The 13,889-nt window shown below is 47.9% G+C and overlaps 1 protein-coding gene across 1 annotated transcript in view; it reads right to left on the bottom strand.

The window, feature by feature from the left end:
* LOC141173158 (excitatory amino acid transporter 2-like) overlaps positions 1 to 10,134 on the bottom strand; it is a 79,916-nt gene extending 69,782 nt beyond the window's left edge. Inside the window, exon 1 of the mRNA XM_073657793.1 lies at positions 10,005 to 10,134. Within this exon, the coding sequence (XP_073513894.1) occupies positions 10,005 to 10,134 (130 nt within the window). The remainder of the gene's footprint in view (positions 1 to 10,004) is intronic.
* Positions 10,135 to 13,889: the final 3,755 nt, after the last annotated feature.

The following is a 13,889-nucleotide window of genomic DNA, read 5'->3' as shown; positions in this document are numbered from 1 at the left end:
GCCGCCATCTTGAAGACGCCGCGCGGGAAGAAGAGGGGCGTGGACTCCGAAAGCGCGCGAGAACTGAAGCCCCGCCTCACGTCCGGACGTTGCGTAAGGTCCTGGAAGGAGCCCAGCAGACGCCGACGTCACAGGAGCGCGACGGAAGGTCCTCAACCCTGACGATCCACTGCGGAGCCGCGGCCTACGGAAGAGGATCATCGCAAGGTAGGCCACGGTCCACTAGGGGGGAGAAGGATGTCGGATACGGAGGAGAGCTTCACCGCTCCAACCCCCGCCAGCGCCACCGCTGTGGCGGTCATGCCTTTCACCATGCCCTATATCCCGGGGGCAGCCTGGCTACCCCAGTACTCAGGGGAGTCACATACCCTGCAGGACTTTAGAGAAAAACTGGATAGCCTCTTCCAGGTGTACCCCCTCACAGAAGAGCAAAAAGTGAGCATCCTGGTGGCCCAATTAACCGGGGCAGCCCAAAGGGAGGTAAAGTCCTGGCCACCTGGGGGGAGGACTGTCGCAGGGATACTAACCCGGCTGAGGGACACCTTTGATACCCGCACCTCAGCCGAGATCAAGCTTAGATTCTACGGGTGCAAACAGCGGGCACATGAGAGTATAAGGGACTATGCCCTGAACCTACAAGAGGCCCTGAGGGCCATTAAGCAGACCGACCCTGACGGCGTGGGAGACGAGGACAGGCTGTTAACTGAACAATTTATAGAGGGTTTATATTGCAATGCCCACCGAACCCAGTTGCGGGCAATGGCCTTACAGGACCCTCATCTGGGATTTGCACAGTTCAAGGACAGAGCCATCCGGGTGCTCCGAGAACCGGCACCGGGTGGCGTTGTGACCCACAGACGCCCCACTACCACTTACCACCAGGAGGCGGCGCCCTTGTCGGCAGGGCCTGTGGGAGCTGATGCGCAGGCTTTGAACAATGACTCGGCTCCAGACCTGCACCATCAGGTCCAAGAGCTAGCTAAAAGCGTTGCTGCGCTAACCCGAACTGTGCAGTCTTTACAGGTTTCCACTCCAGGGAAGATCCAGCTGGCATCCGGACCGGAGGACATCCCGTGGCGTCGACCAAGGAGGACCCCACCGGCCAGAGGAAGACCCAGCGACCGATACAACGAGGACGGACAACCCATCTGCCGCCGCTGCAATCAACCCGGACATATGGCAAGGTACTGTCCTTTAAACGGGCACAACCTAGGGTAGAGGGCCAACCCCTAGGAAAAAGATCATCAGGCCCATCGAACTGGCGCGACAAATATGTGGGCGGACATCCAGTCTTGCCTGTGGTACTGGATGGCATTCCTATGAGTGCCCTACTGGACACCGGATCACAGGTCACCACCATCCCGTACGTGCTCTTCAAGCAGTACTGGAATGACTCGGATATTACCCGCTACCCTGACGACGATTTGAGTATCATCGCCAGCAATGGTCAGCCCGTGCCACAGATCGGATTTAAAGAGGTGACCATTAAAATTGGTAGAGTTGAACTGGCAGCACAGGGACTGATCATTGTAGACATTGACAAACACGAGAGTCACCCAAAGATAACTCTAGGAACTAATGTAATTGAAAATTGTCTTGCAGAGGTGATTTTCCTTTTACAGCAGGTTGCCAAGAACGCCAGCTCCGGCGAGCAGCGAGTGCTCCAAAAAGAGATCCGGGCACTGATGCGACGGCAACAGGTGGAACTCTCCGGCGGTGAGATTGGTAGCGTGAGAATGTGTGACCCTTTCCCAATTGCCATGCCCCCAAAAAGTGAAATGATGATTTGGTGCCAGGCAGCTATTGGTCTGAGAGGTAGAGATTACCAGGCAATGGTAGAGCCAGTTTACTCAGACAGTAGGCCCACCATCTTGACAGCACGGGGGGTGGTTAATGTACGCCATGGGAGGGTGCCCGTTCGCATAATCAGTATCGGGAAGAGGGAAGTGTACCTGCCCCGGTATGCCACGCTAGCCAAATTATATACCATCAACCAAAATGCTATACAATCTGTGGAACCCTTGCCTCCATCTCACCCGGAGGAAGGTAACGGCTCTAAGAAAACAATGGAGGACTGGTGTCAGCAACTACATTTGGGTACTGACTCCACTCCCTCACACCAGAAACAGGGAGTCTATCGGGTGGTTCAAGAGTACGAGAGAGTGTTTAGTAAACACCCGTTAGACTTCGGGCGAGTCAAGGGGGTAGAACACCACATCCCCACGGGAGCCCATCCTCCCATAAAAGAGAGGTATCGACCCGTACCCCCTGCACACTACCAACACGCCAAGGGGATGCTTAGAGACATGAAGGAGGCTGGGGTGATCAGGGATAGCTGTAGCCCCTGGGCAGCTCCACTAGTCTTAGTCAAAAAGAAAGACAACACCATGAGGATGTGTGTAGATTACCGGAAAATCAACCGTATCACACACAAGGATGCGTACCCCTTACCAAGGATAGAGGAGTCTTTGGCTGCTTTAAGATCTGCTAACTTCTTCTCTACCTTGGATCTCACTAGTGGGTACTGGCAGGTTCCTGTAGCAGAGGCGGACCGGGAGAAGACCGCATTCACCACCCCGATGGGACTTAGCGAGTTTACCTGTATGCCGTTCGGACTCTGCAACGCACCAGGAACCTTCCAACGATTAATGGAGTGCTGTCTGGGCCACAGAAACTTTGAGACGGTCCTGTTGTACCTGGACGATGTCATCGTATATTCTAAGACTTATGAGGACCACCTGAAACACCTGGCGGAAGTGTTCGAAGCTCTGGCAAGCTACGGCCTAAAGGTGAAACCCTCCAAGTGTCACCTCCTGAAACCAAAGGTGCAGTACCTGGGACACGTGGTGAGCGCTGACGGAGTGGCTCCCGACCCTGATAAGATCACCGCAATTAAGGAATGGCCAAGTCCCTCCAGTGTAAAGGAAGTGCGGCAGTTCCTCGGGTTGGTAGGCTACTACCGCAGGTTCATCCCCGGTTTCACCAAAAAGGCAGCGCCTATGCAAGACCTCCTGATAGGCCAGTCCCAGAAGGCCAAGAACCAGAAGCCGCCCTTCAGATGGGAGAAGTTGGAAGAAGAGTCCTTCCGCCAGCTGAAGATGGCCCTCACGGGGGATGAAATCCTGGCGTACCCGGATTACAGCCAGCCCTTTATCCTCTACACCGACGCAAGTAACATCGGGCTAGGAGCCGTGCTGTCCCAGATCCAGCAGGGGAAAGAGCGAGTAATCGCTTACGCCAGCCGAAAACTGCGACCCACCGAAAGAAACCCTGAGAATTACAGCTCATTTAAGCTAGAGTTCCTGGCAGTGGTGTGGGCAGTCACCGAACGCTTTAAGCACTACCTCGCTTCTTCCCGGTTCGTCGTGTACACGGATAACAACCCGTTGACACACCTGGACACGGCAAGACTCGGTGCCCTAGAGCAGAGATGGATGGCCCGCCTGTCCAACTACGAGTTCACCATCAAATACCGGGCAGGACGCTCCAATACCAACGCGGACGCCCTGTCCAGGATGCCAAACCTACCGGACGTAGGAGAAGATCCAGAGGGACTGGAAGAAGTCGAACTCCCCGCGTTTCACCATCATGGGACTATCCAGTATTCCCATCGGGTAAGGAGTAAGCAAGGCGCTACGCTTAACCCCTTACCTCACTACAACTGGGCGGAAACGCAGGACAGTGACCCTGCCGTCCGGCTGGTGAAGGAGATGCTGACTCGGCCAGAGGCTCGCCTTGACCCAGACGCTCCGGAGGAAGCCAAGCAACTGTGGGCAGAAAAGAGTAGACTGTTCCTTTACAAGGGGAAGTTGTGCCGCAGAATGGTTAACTCCCGGACGCATGAACTAATCTGGCAAGTAGTGGTGCCACGAAGAGACGCAGCCATGGTGATGGAGGCATACCACGACGGGGCTGGACACTTCGGATGGAAGAAGCTGGAGTTCCTGCTGCGCGAGCGGTTCCACTGGGTAGGCATGAGGGGAACCATCGAGAGGTGGTGCAGAGACTGTGGCCCGTGCAACCTAAGAAGGAAGGACCGTGCCAGCCAGAAGACTCCCCTGCAGTCCATCGTCACCCGGCAGCCGTTGGAACTGGTAGCCTTGGATCATGTAAAACTGACCCCAAGCAGAAGTGGCTACGTCTACGCACTAACCATCGTGGATCACTACTCCCGGTTCTTGGTTGTCGTCCCCGTCAAGGACTTAACAGCTCGAACAGCAGCTAGAGCCTTCCAGCAGCATTTCTGCCGTCCACACGGGTACCCGGACCAAGTGTTGACAGACCAGGGACCTGCCTTTGAAGCGGAGGTCTTCCAAGAATTCTGCACTCTGTATGGCTGCCGGAAGATAAGGACGACACCCTATCATCTGCAAACTAATGGACTTTGTGAGAAAATGAACCAGGTGGTAATGGATCTTCTGAAAACGTTGCCCCTGGAAGAACGCGGTCTGTGGCCTAAGAAGCTGCCCGATCTGGTGGACCTATACAACCACATCCCGGTAGGTTCCACCAACTGTACCCCGGCTTACCTAATGAGGGCGAGACCTGGTAAGCTACCTGTTGACCTGGAAATGGGAGTCCTGACACCCGAGGACACTTCACCAGAAGCAGACTGGGACACAGAGAGGCAGCAGCAGTACCGGAGAGTACAGGAGAGCGTGGAGCGAAGTCTCTGTCAGGCTAGGGAAAGACAAGAGAAAACTTACAACCAGTATGCTCCCGCTGTTCCCCTGGTACCCGGAGAGCAGGTCTTGAAGAGAAAAAGACGGCTCCACAAGTTGGACGACCAGTGGGAGAAGGACCCGTACACCGTACTGCCCTCAAGCCACGACAACCCAAAGGTCTGTACCATCAGTAAAGACGGAGGGGAAACCACAACCATTGTATCCCGGGATCACCTGAAGAAGTGTCCCGAACAGCTACGGAACCCTGAAGAGGAACAAGAAGACCCTCGACCCGTAGAGGAAAGGGAAGACATGGTTAGTACTGTGCTCGGAGACTTCCCTCGGTCTTGGACTCAAGTCAATGGCGCAGTTGTGGTACCCGTACTCACCTTCCTCCAACCAGCATCCCAAGCACCTACGGAGCGACAGGTAGAGCTGGAAGAGCAGCCGGTCCAGGAGGCAGAAGACTCCACACAAGCAGAACAGGAGGATCAACCCTCTGCTTATAGTGAGCCTGCCGTACCCCTAGTGAGCCAAGGAGCCGGTAGACAGCTGCCCAGTTTACCCTTGACAGCTCCTACACCCTGTAGTTCAGGGCTAGACAGTCAGCTCCGTAGGTCCACTAGGGCCACTAGAGGCCAGTTACCCGCACGTTGGAGGATTTGAAATGTATAAATTGTTTTATTTGTGGTTACCTGTTTTTCTTGTTGCTTGTGTATAATTATGTGTTTCTAGTTGTTTATAGGAGTCTTTGGTGGATTTACCGGGAATCCTTTGTACATAGTTGGAACGTAACCCAGGACGGACTAAAGACTGTTAAGGACTCGGGGCAGGACAGACCCCTACCTGGTTACGTCTCCCTGTTTTGGTGAAATGGACACCTTGCTTTCTTCAAAGACTGCACCCGGTTACGGACATGCCGTGACCACCTTTATGTGTTTCTTTATTGTATTGTTATTGTTATACCTTGTTATGTTTTTCCAAAAATATGTTTAGTCCCGGAGTACTAAATTTCACTAGGGGGGAATGTGACACCCCAGGGGTCTGGTTGCCACAGTGATAGAGATATTACGTCTGAGAGCAGGTGGGAGGTCTCTTGGTCAGGGATCCTATGCATGCCACACCTCCTGCCCAGTCCTGGGAGGGGAAGAACTTCCCCTATATAAACCTAGGGCTGAGGCAGGGTTAGTGAGTAGAGAAGAAGTAGAGACAGAGAAAAGAAGCAAATATAGGAACAGAACATCAGGAGCTCTGTGGGAGCAGTGTTACAAGGAGTCAGGGGCTGGCAGCTGCAGAGCTCGCCCTGACTGAGAAGTATCACCGGACCCGGAGTCCGAGGCTGTGGGGACTAATCTCTACCCAGCAGCAGAAACCGACCGGCAGGGGATTGCAGGTCCTCTGGCCCAGAAACCCGAAGGCACGGTCACACGCGTGGGACCAGCACCGCCATCGTGGAGCGGAAGCCATTAGAAGGCCCCGAGTCACCGGCCATACGGGTGAGCACCACACGGTACACTCAGGGACGTGGGCTACTTTTACCTGCCTCTAGCAAGGTAGCCAGAAGAGTACAGTTAGTTGGGAAGGCCTACAACTCCGCCTGGCCAGGGGAGATCCCATCTGCTCAAGGACTGACCAGGCCCCGATTGCTAGCAAGTACTCCGGGAGGGTCTATCTTTGTCACCAGTAAAGACCCTGAACTACACCGCATCGTCTCTGAGTGGTCCCTGCTATCCCCATCATCCACGTCGGCTGCCCTGAGGCCATACCCCTCCCGTTGGGGGTTATACCATCCACGCTGCACCATCCTTCCACCGGCCTCAGCGGTCTGCCCTGCAGCGGCAGCTCCATAGCTGCATTCAACGGGTGGCGTAGTCATCCACCATCTACTGCTAATAGACTGCCACTTAGTCTGACTCCCTGGGCACGGACCGGGTCACCGCCACGAGACTACTACCCCCATCTGATCCGGCTCCGGGTAGGCTCCCGCGTGCGCAACGCTGCGCGACTCAGGCCCAGGGGCGCGTCAAACACACGGGTGTTCGACGAACCGAACCGAACTCGAACACTACGGGGGTGGCTCAACACTACCCGCGAGTACTGCAGGAATTAAGTAACGTCATAGATAGACCATTATTTTTAATCTTTAAAGATTCCATAATAACAGGGTCTGTACCACAGGACTGGCGTATAGCAAATGTGGTGCCAATATTCAAAAAGGGGACAAAAACTGAACTTGGAAATTATAGGCCGGTAAGCTTAACCTCTACTGTGGGTAAAATCCTGGAGGGTTTCCTAAGAGATGCTATGATAGAGTATCTGAAGAAGAATAACCTCATGACTCAATATCAACATGGGTTTACGAGGGACCGTTCCTGTCAAACTAATCTGATCAGTTTTTATGAGGAGGCAAGTTCTGGACTGGACCAAGGAAATGCAGTGGATGTTGTGTATATGGACTTTTCAAAAGCTTTTGATACGGTTCCACACAAAAGGTTGATACATAAAATGAGAACAATGGGGATAGGGGAAAATATATGTATGTGGGTTAAGAATTGGCTCAGTGATAGGAAACAAAGGGTGGTTATTAATGGAAAACACTCAGACTGGGTCTCAGTTAACAGTGGGGTACCACAGGGGTCAGTATTGGGCCCCCTTCTTTTTAACATATTTATTAATGACCTTGTAGGGGGCATACAGAGTAATATTTCAATATTTGCAGATGACACTAAACTCTGCAGGGTAATCAATACAGAGGAGGACAATTTTATATTACAGGAGGATCTATGTAAACTAGAAGCTTGGGCTGATAAATGGCAAATGAGCTTTAATGGGGATAAATGTAAGGTAATGCACTTGGGCAGAGGAAATAAAATGTATAATTATATGCTTAATTGTAAAACACTGGGCAAAACTGTAACTGAAAAAGACCTGGGTGTATTGGTCGCCGACAAGCTCACGTTTAGTGGCCAGTGTCAGGCTGCTGCTGCAAAGGCAAATAAAATAATGGGATGCATTTAAAGAGGCATAGATGCTCATGAGGAGAACATAATTTTACCTCTATACAAGTCACTAGTGCGACCACACTTAGAATACTGTGTACAGTTCTGGTCTCCGGTGTATAAGAAAGACATAGCTGAACTAGAGCGGGTGCAGAGAAGAGCGACCAAGGTTATTAGAGGACTGGGGGGTCTGCAATACCAGGACAGGTTATTACACTTGGGGTTATTTACTGTGGAAAAAAGAAGGCTTAGGGGTGATCTTATTACTATGTACAAGTATATGAGGGGACAGTACAAAGACCTGTCTACTGATCTTTTTACTCTGAGGCCTGAGATGGGGACAAGGGGGCATCTTCTACGACTGGAGGAAAGAAGGTTTAAACATAATCACAGACGGGGATTCTTTACTGTAAGAGCAGTGAGACTATGGAACTCTCTGCCGCATGATGTTGTAATGAGTGATTCACTGTTAAAATTTAAGAAGGGCATGGATGCCTTTCTTGAAAAGTATAATATTACAGGTTATAAATACTAGATCCCTTGATAGGGCGTTGATCCAGGGAACTAGTCTGATTGTCGTATGGAGTCGGGAAGGAATTTTTTTCCCCAATGTGGAGCTTAGTGTTTGCCACATGTTTTTTTTTTTGCCTTCCTCTGGATCAACAAGTTAGGCTATGGGTTGAACTAGATGGACTTAGTCTTCCTTCAACCTTAAAAACTATGTTACTATGAAAATTGTACATTCACACTGAAGGCATCAAAACTATGAATTAACACATGTGGAATTATATACTTAACAAAAAAGTGTGAAACAACTGAAAATATGTCTTATATTCTAGGGTCTTCAAAGTAGCCACCTTTTGCTTTGAGGACTGCTTTGCACACTCTTGGCATTCTCTTGATGAGCTTCAAGAGGTAGTCACCGGAAATGGTTTTCACTTCACAGGTGTGCCCTGTCAGGTTTAATAAGTGGGATTTCTTGCCTTATAAATGGGGTTGGGACCATCAGTTGTGTTGTGCAGAAGTCTGGTGGATACACAGCTGATAGTCCTACTGAATAAACTGTTCGAATTTGTATTATGGCAAGAAAAAAGCAGCTAAGTAAAGAAAAATGAGTGGCCATCATTACTTTAAGAAATGAAGGTCAGTCAGTGCGAAAAATTGGGCAAACTTTGAATGTGTCCCCAAGTGCAGTTGCAAAAACCATCAAGCGCTACAAAGAAACTGGCTCACATGAGGACCGCCCCTGGAAAGGAAGACCAAGAGTCACCTCTGCTTCTGAGGATAAGTGTATCCGAGTCACCAGCCTCAGAAATCGCAGGTTAACAGCAGCTCAGATTAGAGACTGGGTCAATGCCACACAGAGTTCTAGCAGCAGACACATCTCTTCAACAACTGTTAAGAGGAGACTTTGTGCAGCAGGCCTTCATGGTAAAATAGCTGTTAGGAAACCACTGCTAAGGACACGCAACAAGCAGAAGAGACTTGTTTCCGCTAAAGAACACAAGGAATGGACATTAGACCAGTGGAAATCTGTGCTTTGGTCTGATGAGTCCAAATTTGAGATCTTTGGTTCCAACCACCGTGTCTTTGTGCGACGCAGAAAAGGTGAACGTATGGACTCTACATGCCTGGTTCCCACCATGAAGCATGGAGGAGGAGGTGTGATGGTGTGGGGGTGCTTTGCTGGTGACACTGTTGGGGATTTATTCAAAATTGAAGGCATACTGAACCAGCATGGCTACCACAGCATTTTGCAGCGGCATGCTATTCCATCCGGTTTGTGTTTAGTTGGACCATCATTTATTTTTCAACAGGACAATGACCCCAAACACACCTCCAGGCTGTGTAAGGGCTATTTGACCAAGAAGGAGAGTGATGGGGTGCTACGCCAGATGACCTGGCCTCCACAGTCACCAGACATGAACCCAATCAAGATGGTTTGGGGTGAGCTGGACCGCAGAGTGAAGGCAAAAGGGCCAACAAGTGCTAAGCATCTCTGGGAACTCCTTCAAGATTGTTGGAAGACCATTTCCGGTGACTACCACTTGAAGCTCATCAAGAGAATGCCAAGAGTGTGCAACGCAGTCATCAAAGCAAAAGGTGGCTACTTTGAAGAACCTAGAATATAAGACATATTTTCAGTTGTTTCACACTTTTTTGTTAAGTATATAATTCCACATGTGTTAATTCATAGTTTTGATGCCTTCAGTGTGAATGTACAATTTTCAAAGTCATGAAAATACAGAAAAATCTTTAAATGAGAAGGTGTGTCCAAACTTTTGGTCTGTACTGTACATATTCATAGGATCGATAAACACAAATACCCTAATATACCTACCAGCTATTGTTAAAATCAGAAGGAGATTTCGTCTAAGCCAGCTGCAGTATTTTGTCCAGCATCGTTTGGGAAAGTCTTCCAGGCTCATATGATGTCCATCAGAGATGGGAACTTCAATGTGATTCGTCATCCTAGGTTATGGACCCGGAAGGGTATAGCCTAAAAACATAAGCGGCAATGGATTTAATGCATTGTTATAAAGTGTTAACATCAGCAATAAACAGAACATTGATGTATAAAAAATTAGAAACTTGTTCTCATAAGGAGATATATAACTATACAAAGATACAGGCATAATGTGTGACTTCTAATACACAAGCTGTCCAAAAGATCCATGTATCATCATCATCATGAAGGGTGGTTTGCTTATAGATATCTATATCATCATTTGTGTCACAATTATTAGTATCCGTGTAAAATAAACAATGGCCATATTATGATATTAATCATATCATTTACCCTACTCTGCTTCTGGGCGTACCTTACTGTTTTTGTATGCAAAACAAGGCAAGGAATTACTGATATTCCATGGGTATTTGTATATACCTGTCCCAGGTATTCCAGGTTTCGCTTCCTTCCTGGGTCCACTGCCCTCTGTTGTGCACCACGTCAAGTTTTGAAAATTGCCTGGCATGGCTCAATGACATCATTTCCACTAACACACACATCTACCTATGTCTTAGGATTAAGACTCTAGTGTCCTGTTTTCGGTGTGCTCCACCATTTGCGTTCAAACTTTCTGACCCTGCATACCTATTGTTCAGCAGGTCAACCCTTTCTCTGCCACCTATGCGTTTATCCATCGTTTGCAGCAAACAGACTTCTGTTTGACTTATTCCAGTGCTCCTGCACTTCTGGTCCTGAATTTCCAGCATGTGCCAGGTCCTCTCTCCCATTGTGCACCAAACCGGACCTGAGGCTTAGTGGATCCACCTCACAAGGTGAGCCTAACAGTTAATACATTCAGTGCCCCTTTAGTGTCCTCTTGTGCAGTGTCCCATTATTGCCCATTAATTACATTTATTACCCTTTTTGTACGCTTCGGTCACAGAATGTCACGGGTGTGTCTGGTTTGACAGACAGTCATTCTGGATCTGGCTGTAAGAAGGTCTCTGCACTTGGCATTGCAGACACCTTCTTGATCCTTTCAACATCCCTCCCTCTCTAGGACCCAGTGGTGATCTCCACCTTCTGCTGCTAATTAACACACCCTTGCTGGATCTTTAAATACACTCAGTTTCTCCAGAGTATCGCTGGTGATAGAGTAAATTCACTGTTCAGGTCTGGAATTCTAGCAGTTGGCTAGATTCTCCTTGGAGTTCCTTTGTGGATTGTAGTCGTGATCTCTCTGGTGTCTTCTCAAAGCTAAGTGTATCCCCTTATCTGTTTCCCTTGCTTGTCTTTAGTTGCAGTGGGGCTGACTATTGTTCACATCTCCCCCTCCCTACCAAGGGCCTAACTCTAGGGTCAGCCAGGGCTAAGGTATCCTGCTTGGGGATAGGTGTGGAAACCTATTTAAGGATGATAGGGAGTCAGGGTGTTGTTAGATCTGCCTTGGGGTCTCCACTCTCCCTTTCCCTAGTTACTAGGCTTCCCCCTTTTCCCTTCATCATAAGCTGAGTCCTTCCCATACTTAGCATGACACAGAAGAACCTTGAACAGGCAAAAAATGACAGTTGGGGGAAAGGAAGCACTAAGCAGAAGGGCAATAACTGGGTAATACTTGGAAATGGGTTTTCTTAGTGTTCATTTGCCTTTCACTGTCTCTTTAGTGCCCTTTCGGTGCCCCATTGATGCTCATTTGACATGCATTGCCCTTTTTGCACCCTGATCAGGCAACAAATGACAATTTGGGGAAAGGGGGCTCTAAACAGAAGGGTAATAAAGGGATAATACATGGCAAATGAGCTTTCATTTATTTTTCACTTCCTCTTTAGTGCCCTCCTGTTCAGTGTCTAGTAAATGAGTATTTGCCCCTTTTGTCCCTTTACTACTTTTCTGTATCTAAAAACACAACAAATGGCACTAAGTAGACACTTAGGCACTTAACAGCAGAGTACTAATGGGCACTGATAGTGAATCCACTGCCCATTCATTGCCCTCTTTAGTTCTGTTCACTGCCTGGGTGCCCTCATTTAGAGGTTATTCCTAACAGTGCCTGGTTTTCTCCAGAAGTCCCATAGACAATGACTGGACCGGACCAGAATGCCAGTATGTGCACTTCTATTCAAGAGGAGTCTCTACACAGCCTGCTTCCATCAGTCGGACCCCCATAAATCAGTAAATTATCCCCTATACTCTAGCCTACAGTTGCCACTCTTTGGGGACCTAAGGGATAAGGCTAAGCCTTTTGCACGGTGCCTTATCTTGCGTCGTGGCCCCTGAATGCTGACAAACTGGTATAATGACATCATTGCACATCACCATTTTGGCGATAAAATGCTGAGAATTGTCGACTTTTCTATAAAATTCTTCATTCGATTATTTTATTCTTTTTCATCATGACCCAGTTGTCGCAGAACCCAGTTTGGGAACTTCTAATTTACAACCATTTATGCAAATTATTAGAGAATTCATTTAAAGTGTAAGCATCATTAAAACTCCCTTTTTGCATAAATAAATAGTTCCTTTAAAATGAATAAACTTTGGAATATTTTCAATCCAGAGGAATGAGGAATCTTCCAGCATATTAAGAAATATTAAATACTAGACAGGGAAAAGGGAAGGAGGGGGATGTAACTGCAGTCTTTTTGCTTTGACGAATCAGTGAAACAGTAGTAGGAGGAGAGACATCTGATTGGCTCAGAGAACACATCATGACTCTGACATCAAACCAGGAAGAGCCCATCCACTCACAATCATGAAGAGTCAATATGAACAGTTACAGAGCAGAAGGAGGGGAAACAACCCAAATTATACAGGTTATAGCGAGCTCTAGTTTTAAGGACTACAGAGTGTTTTACAATCTGGGGTGATGTCACAATTGGTTTACAATCTGATGTGATGTCACAATTGGTTTACAATCTGGTGTGATGTCACAATTGGTTTACAATCAGGCGTGATGTCACAAATGGTATACAATCTGATGTGATATCACAATTGGTTTACAATCTGATCTGATGTCACAATTAGTTTACAATCTGATGGGATGTCACAAATGGGTGTGATGTCACAAAGGGTTTACAATCAGGCATGATGTCACAAATGGTTTACAATCTGGTGTGATGTCACAATTGGTTTACAATCTGATGTGATGTCACAATTGGTTTACAATCTGTTGTGATGTCACAATTGGTTTACAATCAGGCGTGATGTCACAAATGGTATACAATCTGATGTGATATCACAATTGGTTTACAATCTGATGTGATGTCACAAATGGTTTACAATCTGGTGTGATGTCACAATTGGTTTACAATCTGATGTGATGTCACAATTGGTTTACAATCTGATGTGATGTCACAAATGGTTTACAATCTGGTGTGATGTCACAATTGGTTTACAATCTGATGTGATATCACAATTAGTTTACAATATGATGTGATGTCACAATTGTTTTACAATCTGATGTGATGTCACAATTGGTTTAAAATCTGGTGTGATGTCACAATTGGTTTACAATCTGGTGTGATGTCACAATTGGTTTACAATCTGGTGTGATGCTCCAATTGGTTTACAATCTGATGTGCTGTCACAGTTGGTTTACAATCTAATGTGATGCTCCAATTGGTTTACAATCAGGTGTGTTGTCACAATTGGTTTCCATTCTGGTGTGATGTCACAATTCAGGGATAAAAAAAATCTACTTTTATGGAAGACAACCTCTTTTAATTCCCAGAGCAATAAATATCGAGTGTCTCAATGATTACCCTATCCTTGCGGTCT

The sequence above is a fragment of the Phyllobates terribilis genome, unplaced genomic scaffold, assembly GCF_046119375.1.
Source record: "Phyllobates terribilis strain yellow unplaced genomic scaffold, ASM4611937v1 Scaffold_12__6_contigs__length_324123572, whole genome shotgun sequence".
Lineage (NCBI taxonomy): Eukaryota > Metazoa > Chordata > Amphibia > Anura > Dendrobatidae > Phyllobates > Phyllobates terribilis.
Note: the sequence above shows the minus strand (reverse complement) of the source record. Positions and strands in the feature narration are given on the sequence as shown.